This window comes from Crinia signifera, chromosome 19 (assembly GCF_055691185.1).
Source record: "Crinia signifera chromosome 19, ASM5569118v1, whole genome shotgun sequence".
NCBI lineage: Eukaryota > Metazoa > Chordata > Amphibia > Anura > Myobatrachidae > Crinia > Crinia signifera.
In genome coordinates, this window is record NC_139226.1 from 25,055,113 (window position 1) to 25,067,450 (window position 12,338).

The following is a 12,338-nucleotide window of genomic DNA, read 5'->3' on the forward strand; positions in this document are numbered from 1 at the left end:
TTTGCTGGTCTATATTTTAATTGATTTTAACTTATTTACCAATACTGTTGATGATTTGAAAATGTGCTTTTTTACGATTGTTAAGGTTGCATTTTATGTTATGTATTTTCCATGTTTTGGCTAACACCCATCACATGGTTTTTAGTATGGGGTATATAAACCCTACATGTGGTAGTATCCTCCACACCTTGAAAAAGGGCTTATTCACATAGCCCGAAACGCGTTGGTGGTTGGAGGAGGTAGAGAAATACCCTAAAGGTTAGTGGTAGGTGCTGGTTACCATCTTCAGCAACTGGGCGGCCTTCTATCCGGATTGGGAGGTAACCCAGACCACCACACACCTTGGGATTTCCTTCCCACTTTTTAATCCATTTTTATGCCTTTTTATTGTTGATGCAAATAAATGTTTTTGGACACCGCAAGAATCTCACGGAGTAAGCTGTCTTCTTGTGGGAGCTTGGAGGCTAAAGAAACCTTTCCATGCACATAGGGCACCTGATTCTGGTGAGTTCACTTTTTCATGGGGTCCTGATGATCTACTGATTTGAAAACGTCCCTTGTACATGCAGAGGCGGTGGAAGCTTAAAGAAACCATTACGGGCACATAGGGAATTTTACCCAGGTCAGTTGTGGTTGTCTTTAAGAAACGACTGGACAGAAGGAGGGAGATTCAATTCCATCCCCTTTGGTGATCGAGATTCATATATCTCTTGAGAGGAGACTACAGCGCCACTTGGGAATACCATTTGTTGTGTAGTGTTGAAATACCAGTTAACTTTAAATGGTATTTCAACTATGACACTTTCACACTGCAGCCTTAAACGTTTTAAAAGGCAAAAAAACGGCAATATACCGTTTTAAAAGTGTGATGTGAAAGCTACATATGTATCTGCTACCACCTTGTGGCTATATAGGAATATGCATCTAGTTATACTGAGTGATAAATAATAAGTTTTTTTCACCCAGTGTTATGGTGAGCGGTTTATATAATGTAACTGACTTTTTTGAGGTTCCACGTTTATGACTCTTCCCCAAAAAGCAGTGGAGCGGAAGGTGTTGACTACAAAGTGTGTGATAGGGATCTTTGTTGACGTCTGATAGGCGTCTGCCACCGGCTGTACACAATCAGGTAAGTACATGGTTTGGTGTTTGTTATATAAGACCCCCCCCCCCCCCCGTCTGTGTTTATATACTTCGGGATAGCGAGGTAACCAGTAATTACTGGAAGACATAGCTGCCTACCCTCCTGCATTCTGCAGGAGACTCCCTGAAATAACAGCAATCTCCCTCTCTCCCTCATTAGTCTACCAAACTCCCTCATTTCACCTAGCCCACATTACACTGTTAAATTTTTTGGGGAAAAGGAATGAGAGACAGATAAATTTACATTGAATCATCAGCACCATTTCCCAGCACTTTACCAAGTATAATAGCTCTTACTAACTCAGGGTTGCCGACTTTAAGATTCTCCTCTCCGGGAGAAGCCCGGAGAGGAGAGATTCAGCAGCCACTCAGGGGGCGGGGCTATCACTAAGCCCCGCCTCCATACTGTTAAAGCAGCTAATTCACGGATCTCCGTGGAGGGGGCGGGGCTAAAATGACGCGATTGTGCCATTTTAGCTCCGCCCCCTCCTCTGAGACCCGAGGATTGCGGCATTTTAATGCCGCGATCCGGGGGTCAGCGGGGTCCCCCCTGAATCCGGGAGGGTTGCCCACCCGTTCGGGGCGCCGGGAGAGGGACCCGATTTCCGGGAGGGTCGGCAACCCTGTACTAACTGCTTTGGGGCTCATCTACATTTGTGTATTTGTAATTTTAAAAGATTCCTCTCGGACGTAGCAGTACACACCCACGCTTCTAGGTGCCACGTTCACAATCTCTTTTCACAATCTCTCCATATATGGAACTAGACACGCCCTTTGGGTGGAGCATGACACCCCCTTCCCCCTCAATGGGGCATTTGCAAAATTCTACTACCAAATATAATCTCCCTGAAACTAGTTTTCAAAAGTAGGCAAGTATGCTGTAAGAAGGGGACCACACACCAGTTCATAACTTTTATTACACAAAGAAAACAGATCTGAAGCATTTCAAAGTCTTCCAGGGCCACCAGTAATTGTTACAGCATATCGGTTTACTAACCCACGGAGGGTATCAGAGCGTTCAACAATCTTATTCACCTGGGAGAGTGCGGAACATTTAGATGTATTATATATCGGCCAGAAGGGGGGAAGGAGAGTCTTCTAATTAATTTACCTTTATTGGGAGATGATATCAAAGAGTTTCATTTGTAATTAGGGGCAGATGTACAGTACTAAGCTTAGGAGAGTGATAAAGTACCAACCAATCAGACACAGCCTGTATCATGGCAGTAAGGAACTGATTGGCTGATTTTTTTCTCTCTCTCCACTTTATCGCAAGGTTTAGAACATATTCCCCTTAATGTGTATTTAAGTACAAATGTCTTAATTAAAACTATTTCTTCTGCCGTGATGACACCATTTATTCACCAGCGCAGTGTTCGAAAATTAACATTCACAATTTTTTTATGTACCTGGTAAACTGTCCTCCCACCCTTGGTGCGCACATCCTGCCTCTGTGTACTTGTCGCAGGTGTGTTGGATGGGACTATTTTGTGCTGTGTTGCTGTGAATTTCGCTCTTTTACTAAGCCAGATAGGTTATTTAGCGCATCAGCCATTTTGACCAAGTTATTCTCTATTCGTTCCATAATAGTGGCTATCTTATTTTGGTACATTAAGCTCTGTTTCATGTACTGGACCATCCGGAGTGTTTGCTTATCACCAAGCGGTGCTGCTTCCACGGAGTTCTCAACATCTGCACGTTCCGGATGAACCTGATGTAGTTGATTTGACGTGTCTGGAATTAAAGACACAACTGTAAGTACTTTATCAGCCAAAATATAATAGCCTCCGTCTTTGGCGGCATTGCGGGGTGCTGGACGAACTCTGAGGTTTTTTTTAAAGGGGCAATCACTTACAAGGCAAAACCATGCCTCATAAATGATTGCCCCTTTAAAAAACATCGGAGTTTGGCCGCTGAACTTGGAGGATATTACAATTGGACGCATGTGTCAGACAAACAAGACTCTCCTCCCTGATTATATATATATATATATATATATATATATATACATATATATATATATATATATATATATATATATATATATATATATATATATAGCATATTATGTGACAAAACAGCAAAGTTAAAAGACAAACAAGGAATAAGTCTAAAGGCCCCATCCACTGGTCCGAATTGGCCATTTTTAATCCAATTCCGATGGATCGGGCTGAGAAATTGGGTGAAAAGTGGCCAAATTAGATGTGTTTGACATCCGATTGATCTGATGCGCGGTTCCATGTGCATCGGAGTCGGAGGTCGGACCTGTTTCCAGGTTAGGGGGGTAAATTTACTAATAATTATAAATTGTGTATCAGACAGAATATAATTGGTTCATCACCACTTTTCATTTTTAGAAGGTTTAGTAAAATCTACCTCTTATGCTGTGTAACTCTAGTCCCTTAAACTCCATAAATGGGATGTAAGTGTTATTGCACTATTAAAGATAGTGTCAGAACCTAAGATATAAGTGGTCAGATGAACATGCAAGTCAGATGGCATTGTGTCCCCTATCTATGGGCGTTTCAGAAATGGTAATGGGGGGGGGGGGGCTTCCTGTTGCCCAGAATCAGTACGCCATGGCAGATGGGTTTGTGATGACTTGATGTAAAAACAGGTTTATGAGACACTGCCGGCCGCGGGAGGGACGCGGGAACGTACCCAAAAATCGGGACGTTCCCGCGTTTAGCGGGACAGTTGGGAGGTATGCATGAGTGCACGCAGTTAGTGGTGCAGCAGTTGTAATTTGCAGCAAGATAAGAGGGAGCAAGTGGCTCCGGGGGAGCAGTCCGAAAAAAGGGGGCGTGGCTCCACGGCACTGGACTGGAGACTGTACACACAGACATTGCCAGCCATCCCAGGCCCTTCAGCAGCAGCATGGTGAGTGTGACAGTGTGTGTGTTTAACTATTATGTACAGTATATATTTATCTATGTGTGTATTTATCTGTGTGTGTGTGTGTGTGTGTGTGTGTGTGTGTGTGTGTGTGTGTGTGTGTGTGTGTGAGTGAGTATTATATACAATATGTATTTATCTGTGTGTGAGTGTGTGTAACTATTATATAGAGTATGTATTTATCTGTGTGTGTAACTATTATATACTGTATGTATTTATCTGTGTGTGTGTGTGTAACTATTATATAGAGTATGTATTTATCTGTGTGTGTAAGTATTATATACTGTATGTATTTATCTGTGTGTAATTATTATTATACTGTTTGAATGTGTGCATGGGTGAATAGGTGTGTGACTATATGTATGCATAAGTGTAGGTATGTATAAGTGTGTGACAGTATGTGTATATATATGATACGCGGCCCAATCATACACCCCCGCCCCCCCTGCATGCCACGTTCGTTCTCATGGGCTGCAAATGGATGTTTAACATAAACATCCATTCGCAGGCTACATGGAAACACCCACATGATTCGATGATCGCAGACCATCCAATGATGTGGAACGTGCACGCAGATCGTGACTCTCAGGACACTTAGACATGCGTGCACGCTGGAGAGGAACTTGGCATCCAGCTAACATCCGGTGATGTCAGCTGTCCACCCCTGGCACCCACGTCACGGGCCGATTACCATGGGAACACCCATAAAATGCTGGGCATTCCCATGGGTGCCTGCGCTTGGCGAACAGTGTGGCGATACACATGCGCCAGCGCATACGCACAACATCGGTTCCCTGTGCGAACACACGGTGGATGCGAACAAATTAGAAAGACCCCCTTTATGTAGGTATATGTGTGAGTATGGGTTATTTTTTCTTTATCTGCAGCCCAAATAAATGGGTACATTTATGCAAATAATGTGAGATGTGCCAGGAGGCGTTTAATAAGTAAGCAGTCGGTGTGCGTGGATGTTTATAAGTGAATGAAGTGTATGTGTGTATTTTTTTAGTGACAGAAGTGTATGTTATTCAAGAGGTGTGCTGCATGTTTTCAGTGAAACAGGTGTGTTTTAAGTGACAGAGAAAGTGGCAGATTTTGGAGGGCCACCAAGGCACGTGAACGAAACAACCCGTGTCGTTTATGTGTTTTTTTTTTACATATTAAACAGCTGACCCGCATATCACAGAAGCTGGACGACCCGCATGTCACCTCACACAGAAGCAGGCCGACCCGTATACCACTCTTGGAGGGAGCCAGGACACATACAGGGAGCTGCAACACCTCCATGGGACATTGGGCAACCCCCCCCCCATGAGCACCACCATTATTACGGGGATCCAGTGACACAGAGAAGGTAATGTTGATCTGTATGCTGCTCCCTTCACACTTACATCAATGCTCTCTCTCTCTCTTCTCTCCCTCTTTTGCACACTTCCTCTCCCCCTCTCTAACTTTCTCCCTTTTTTCACACTCCCACCCCTTTTCTCCCTCTTTCTCACACTCATTCTCCCCTCAACATCCCCTCTATTCTCCCCCTCTCTCACATTTACTCTCCCCGTCCTTTACTCTCACCCTTCTCTCCCACTCACTCCTTTTCTCACCCCTATCTCTCTTTTCTACCTTTTTCACTCCCTCCCCCTCTCACTTCTCTCAATATCTGTCTCTTCCCTCTCTCATCCCTCTTTCTTCTCCCCCTCTCGCACACTCACTCTTCCGCTATCATCCCCCTCTCTCACTCCTCTCTCTCAAACTCTTTCTCCTCTTCACCCTCTCACCCATCTCCTCTCTCTTTAACCCCCTCTGTCTTGCTTCCCGCTCACACTCTCTCCCCCCTTTCTCTCAACTCTGTCTCTTCACCCTCTCTCACCCTCCCTCTTTCACCCCCCTTTCTACACTCAGCCCTCTCCCTCTAGAACCCTCTCTATCTCTAACACTCTCTCCCCCCTCTCACACTCTCAGCCTCCCCAACTTTTCACACTTACTTTCTCCATTTTCTCCCCTCTTTCACACCCCCCCACTCTCTCTGTCCAAAACTCCACCCCTTCCGTCCTTCTCTCTTCACCCTCTCACTCACTCCCCATTTCCCTCTCACTCTCCCCTTTTACTGTACCTCTCACTCCCCACTCCATCACTGCCTCCCTTCCTTCTCCACCCCATCACCTTTTCACTTTTCACCACTGCTTCTCCTCATCATGCCTTCAGAGGCCAAGAAATTGTTGTGAGGCCACACCCATTGTTTTATGAGCACACACAAATAACCCCTCCCCCTCTCATGGTCCCCCCCCCCCCCCCCCTGTTGTTTTGTTCTGAATCCACCCCTGTACAGAAGTGTCTGTTTTTATTAAGTGACAGAGGTGTGTATGTGTATGTATTGGGGGTGGGGGGGGGGGGGGTGGGGGGTGGGCACCAACACTTTGCTTGCCTCCGGGCAATTGGGATGAACTTACGCCACTGCATTGTTCTCATGAGTCTACAGATGTTCGAATTAGGCAATCGTTTTAAAGGCACATATAGGCTAGTCTTGCCTTTTTAAATTATTGTCCATTTAAAATATCAAGAAAACTCACTGTGAGCTTACAGATGACTGCAAGTTGTAGGATATTACATCCCCCGCCAGGGGGGTAGATGGGATCACTGACCCAGAGGAAGGGGGTAGCGTGGGACAAGGTGTCACACACAGGTGAAGGGGGTACAGAGGGGTCAAACACCAGGGATGATGGGGGTAGAGGGGGTCACACACACACACACCACATGGACAGCAGTGTACAGAAGATCACACATTCAAAAGGAAGGGGGTCACACACACAGAGAGGTAGGTGGGTACAGTGATCCCTGGGCACTCACCAATCTGTGGGAGCAGCTGCACGGTGTAATGGAGGCCAGAGGATCCAGGGAGGGCCAGTGAGAAGGGGAGGCCAGCTGCAGTGGGAATCCCTGCTGTACAGAGCCCACCCCGAAAGGCGTCTGCTCTGTACCACCTCATCGCCCGGCATACAAGTGAGCCCTGCGCAGGAATAGCAGTTCTTGGAGGAACAGATCTGCTTCCTCCACGGTGTGACTGCAGGGGAAGGTGCTGCTTCCCTGTTACTCTATGGCGCGGCTGCTGGGCGAGCTGCGCTCCTCTAATAGACACTAGAGGTCATGCAGACCTCTAGTGTCTGTATGCTCTAAGGCGGCGGCCATCTTTGGAGTGGCCGCGGTGTACAGAGACTGTGGCGCCGACTCCCTGCCACTGCCAGCTTCAGAGTCTATGGTGGGGAGACTTGATCATTAGGGGGTGCCTGGGCACCCCGGCACCCCCTGTGCGCACGCCTATGATCTTGGGACTCTATCTAGCACAATATGTATCTATTATGAGTGGCTGTCGGGCTCCCACAGGTGTGTGAGGCTGCGCTCACTAAACTCTGCACTGCTGAGAGAGACTGTGATTGTTTCCTCTATAAAATATAAAATGTAAACGGAGAGAGAATTTCTTTCCTGATACCGGGACTGCCTATACTGGATCTGTACTCAAAAGAGGGACCCGATTGAATAAAGCCGGATGCTGCTGGGTTACATAATAACATACCAACGATACCAAAAACATGGCTACAGTTCCCTTGATATAAGTATATCCACAGAGAGGAAATTAACCCCTAAAGGGAACCCCGTTGATCCCCGAATTAAGTGAAAATCTTGATTATTGTTGTGTATGAGAAGGTTCGCTTCTTCTAATTAATAACAATTTTTATGAAAAATGTGCTGAATGTCTCACTGTAGCAGTAAAGTTATATTTGAATGATTCGGTGTAAAAATATACTGTTTTATGGTGGTGCCAAATAAACGGTCTATTTTTTAACCAAAAATTGTTCCAGTTGCGCACTCTTATACTTGAGATTGTTAGACTAAAGATATGATGTAGACAAACCCAGATAGCGGTCACATTGCTATATACAGACGCTATTCATTAGAAGAATATCTGTGGTAATTTTTAATCTCATATATTTGGCTACATCTGTCACTCAATGTGTGAGTGTGTCTATAACGCTGGGTGGAGCCTCTGACTCCGCCCACACACACTCACATAGTGACAGAGAACCAGCCCACAGTGCCAGACACCCTCTGCCTCCCCATGCTGCCAGGCAAAGACACTGCTACTCCACAGCCACCAGGTGAGCGGCAGGTCTGCCTGCACCCCCCCCCCCTCTGCCAGCACCCCCACTCCCGCGATTTGCAGGACCCCCGCGACACCCCCTCCAGCGATTCGCGGGCAAAACCCCCCTGCGCGATTCGTGCCCCCCCCCATGATTTGTGGGCCCCTCCTCCCGCAATTCGCACCCCCCCGCACCCCCACTCCCGCGATTCGCGCCCCACCCGCTCTTCCCTCCCGCGATTTGCGGACCCCCCCTTCCATGATTCACGGCACCCCCGCGCCCCCCTTCCGCAATTCACGCCCCCCTCCCGCAATTCACGCCACCTCCACCCCCTCCTGCGATTTACAGACCCCCGCCCCCTCCCGCGATTCGCAGAACCCTGCGCCCTCCCATGATTAAACCCCCCCCTGCGCCCCCCTCCCTTGATTCATGGAACCCCCCGCGCCCCTCTTGCGATTCACGGCACCCCGCGCCTCTCCCGCGATTCACGGCACCTTCGCGCCCCTCCCGCAATTCACTGACCCCCACAACCCCCCTCCCGCAATTTGCAGACCCCTCCTTCCTGCGATTCACGCCCCCCCCCGCATCCCCCTCCCGCGATTTGCGGACCCCCGCACCGTCCTGCAATTTGCAGACCCCCCTGACCCCCTTCCGGCAATTCCACCCACCCTGCGGACCCCCACGACCCTGCTCTCGCATTTCACGTACCCCCGTGAGAATGAGGGATCCTGTACCGCCACAAGCAGGTGCCGCCCCTAGGTGGGAAATCCGGCCCTGGCTGCCGCGCTGCAGGTTCCCCCACTGCCAGAAGTGTCCCCACGGTCCTCTGCACCAGCGCCACAACTTTTATCAATGTCTTGCCCACATACCACTATTATGCAGCCTCCTGCTCTCATGCACCCCCTTACTCCCTCCCAGTGGGAGGAGACTCTCACCCACTGCCAGGAGCTGCATACTGTCCTTCACCCTCGATGGTTTATGGCCGATGTTGAATACTTTTGATATAATGGATGAGCATCGATAGCTAGAACAATCAATGGTTATCCAAGTAATATTTTAATACTATCGATGGCAGGGTGCAAAATCGCCGTCAATGCCAACCATCGATGGCGTCTGCACCAATGCCCATCTCTACTCAGCAACAGGCAAAAACCTTTACTACCCCTCATGCCCACACACCTCTATCACTGCCCTGCCTCCTGTTCTCCTGCCCCGTAACTACCGCCAGTGGGGACCCGCTCACCCTGTGTTGCCCACATTCCCCTATCATGCTTTACCACCTAGCCTCCTGCTCTCATGCACCCTAACTCCCACGCAGTAGGAGGAGACACTGACTCAGGGGCACCGTCCTGTACTCCTGTGCTGCCATGCTGGACCCTCACCCACTAGCAGAAGCTGCACAGTGTGTCCCACCCTCCTCTTTAGTCCCCCATATGCCCACACACCCCTATCACTACCCAGCCTCCTGCTCTCCTGAACCGTAACTTCCACCACTGGGGAGTTGCTGATGCTGTGTTGCCCACATACCCCTATCATGCCTCATAGCCCAGCCTCCTGCTCTCATGCACCCTAACTCCCACCCAGTAGGAGGAGACGCTGACTCAGGGCCATCGTCCTGTACTCCTGTGCTGCCACGCTGGACCCTCACCCACTGGCAGAATCTGCAGTGTCCCCCACCCTCCTCTTTAGTCCCCCTTATGCCCACACACCCCTATCACTTCCCAGCCTCCTGTTTTCCTGTGTCGTGACCTCCGCCAGTGGGGAGCCGCTGACTCAAAAACACCCTACTGTACTATTGCACACACACACCTAAACAACACGCACCCCCCCCCCCACACCCACAAATGTCACTGTACCATCCACACTATCAATGTACATCTTACTCTGTAACCGCTTTTTAATTAAACAAAACAATACACACCCCCTTCCACATCATATGCTCTCTATTTAACACATTTCACCTATAACTCAAGTTGCAATACAGGCATCTTACATACAATTCTAACCATCTTTCTCATATACAAATGTTCACAAATTAAGGGGGCGCAGCCCCTTACGACGGTGTGAAGAGCGCCCGTAGGGCGTGATGAATCACCTAGTAATTAAATATTACACATGTATAGTTTTAATATCTACAACAAAATGTAAAATCTAGCAAGGTATTATGTACTTACCGAGTATAGTCAGCTGCACCGTGTACTGTATCAGATGGTCCACCTGGATCTCCACTGTGTAAGGACCCTCAAACTCTTTCTGGAGATTTACAATCTGGAGGGAGCCATTAGGATACCCAACGGCTTCCATAAAGTAACTGTTCGCATGTATTGGGGGAAGGCCTTCTTGCAACCTAAAAATCTGATTGGCTGCATTTGTATTACCTCCTCTGTACCACTCCGAGTATCGGATCCTCCCCGTGACGCCAATTACATTAAACATGACAGAACCATTTACCAGTGGTGCCGGTGGGCTCAGCTCAATGCGACCAACGGCTGGATCCGTCCATACGGCAAGAAGTGCTGCAACAGACGATGACATTAGGAGCACACACTCACATACACTATTATTACATTTATGTCAAGGTCGACTCCAAAAGATCAATGCACACAATATATGCGCATAGAAAATGGTGACACACAAAATGATCGACATGAGATTTTCGCCATTTTTTTTTAGTGTCAGTGTTGACACCTGAGCTCATGGGCTGCGTACAGAGCTACCAATCCCCATCCACATACATTTATATGTGCTTATTGATCCCCCCCCCCCCCCCCTCACTATATCATGTAACATAAAACCATCCATGCCGACTTTTGATGTCACCTCTCTGGGAGAAACACATGCTGCATGTCCGGGGCGGTGAGGATGATGTCACCAAGCCCTGCCCCAATCCCAGACATATGCTGCGATTCGTGGGTCTACGGAGAGGGGGTAGGGCTAAATTGGTGACAAATTACGCGATTCCTGTCATTTTAGTCCAGCCGCCGCCGCACAAGGAGCCACAAATTCCGGAAATTTTTTTCAGCAGCTCCTGGAGGGTGCGGTGGATTTGGGGAGCATTTTAGTAGACTTGCCCACCTTCCCGGGGGGTCCAGAAGGGGGACCCAATTTTTGGGAGCCTCCCGGCCATTCCAGGAGGGTATACAGTATAAGCATACATGACACGCCACCTTTCCAGACTGTAATAATGTATCCCTCATACATTATTACAGTCTCTGAGATGGAAGTTTGGGGCTCTCACATAAACCATAGCTATTATAGCACGGCCTCTCTGAGGACCTTGTTACCGCCGTGTTACAATATGCCAGTTACCTGTCAGGAGGAAGACCCCCGGGGCCATCGCAGTCACCATCGCTCTTACTGAGGACGGCTGGTGGGGCAGTAATTGGAGTTTCGCAGTTGTGTGATCTATTTCCCTTCAGCAGAGTTTCCCCCTGTACATTCCAGCGTTCCTGGTCTCTGCTTGTCTTCTTCTAGTCTAAATTCCAGTATACAGTAGTAGTAGACAGACCCTGTCACAATGTTCAGTCTGCAAATACTGTAAGCTGCACTCTCTACTTATACCTTTCCCTGTGCTGTCCAAAACCTCCTTCTTTACCGAAGTGTTCCTCCCCTGTCACCTGAAACTGCTGCCTAAACTCATCCCCTGTCCTCTCTCCATTCCCTCCCTCCCCTGTCCTGTCTGCATTCCCTCCCTCCCCTCCCCTGTCTCCATTCCCTCCCTCCCCTCCCCTGTCTCCATTCCTTCCCTCCCCTGTCCTCTCTCCATTCCCTCCCTCCCCTGTCCTGTCTCCATTCCCTCCCTCCCCTGTCTCCATTCCCTCCCTCCCCTGTCCTATCCTCACTATGGGGGAGATTCTCTAAAGCAGAAATGCAGTAAAAACCCCGTTATCGGGGTCAGGGCCGGCAACAGAAATCTTGGGGCCCCATACACTGATAACAGGGATGGCCCCCACCCTTTTAAATTACACTGACACACTCCCTCCCCCTGCAGACTAAGCTCCATCACGCTGACGTGATACCTCACCCTGCGGCCTGCATTATGTTACACTGACGCACTCCCTCACCCTGCGGCCTGTGCCTCTATCACACTGACGCACTCCCTCACCCTGCGGCCTACGCTCTATCACACTTACGCACTCCCTCACCCTGCGGCCTACGCTCTATCAC

At 48.7% G+C, this 12,338-nt stretch overlaps 1 protein-coding gene across 1 annotated transcript; it reads right to left on the reverse strand.

Moving 5' to 3' along the window:
• Window positions 1-2,111: 2,111 nt before the first annotated feature.
• LOC146041753 (uncharacterized) lies at window positions 2,112-11,684 on the reverse strand. The gene is made up of 3 exons (XM_083161659.1): window positions 11,481-11,684; window positions 10,346-10,687; window positions 2,112-2,877 (listed from the first exon to the last, which is right to left on the reverse strand). Exons 1-3 carry the CDS (start codon window positions 11,518-11,520, stop codon window positions 2,627-2,629), a joined length of 633 nt encoding a protein of 210 aa, XP_083017785.1. The 5' UTR covers window positions 11,521-11,684; the 3' UTR covers window positions 2,112-2,626.
• Between the last annotated feature and the right edge of the window lie 654 nt (window positions 11,685-12,338).

Excerpts from the sequence above, each read along its gene's own strand:
- LOC146041753 (XM_083161659.1), bottom strand. The coding sequence starts at position 11,520 with ATGGTGACTGCGATGGCCCCGGGGGTCTTCCTCCTGACAG. Across the intron at positions 10,688-11,480 it reads GGGGGTCTTCCTCCTGACAG|CACTTCTTGCCGTATGGACG; the intron begins GTAACTGGCATA and ends CGTCTGTTGCAG. Across the intron at positions 2,878-10,345 it reads GGTGCAGCTGACTATACTCG|ACACGTCAAATCAACTACAT; the intron begins GTAAGTACATAA and ends CTTTAATTCCAG.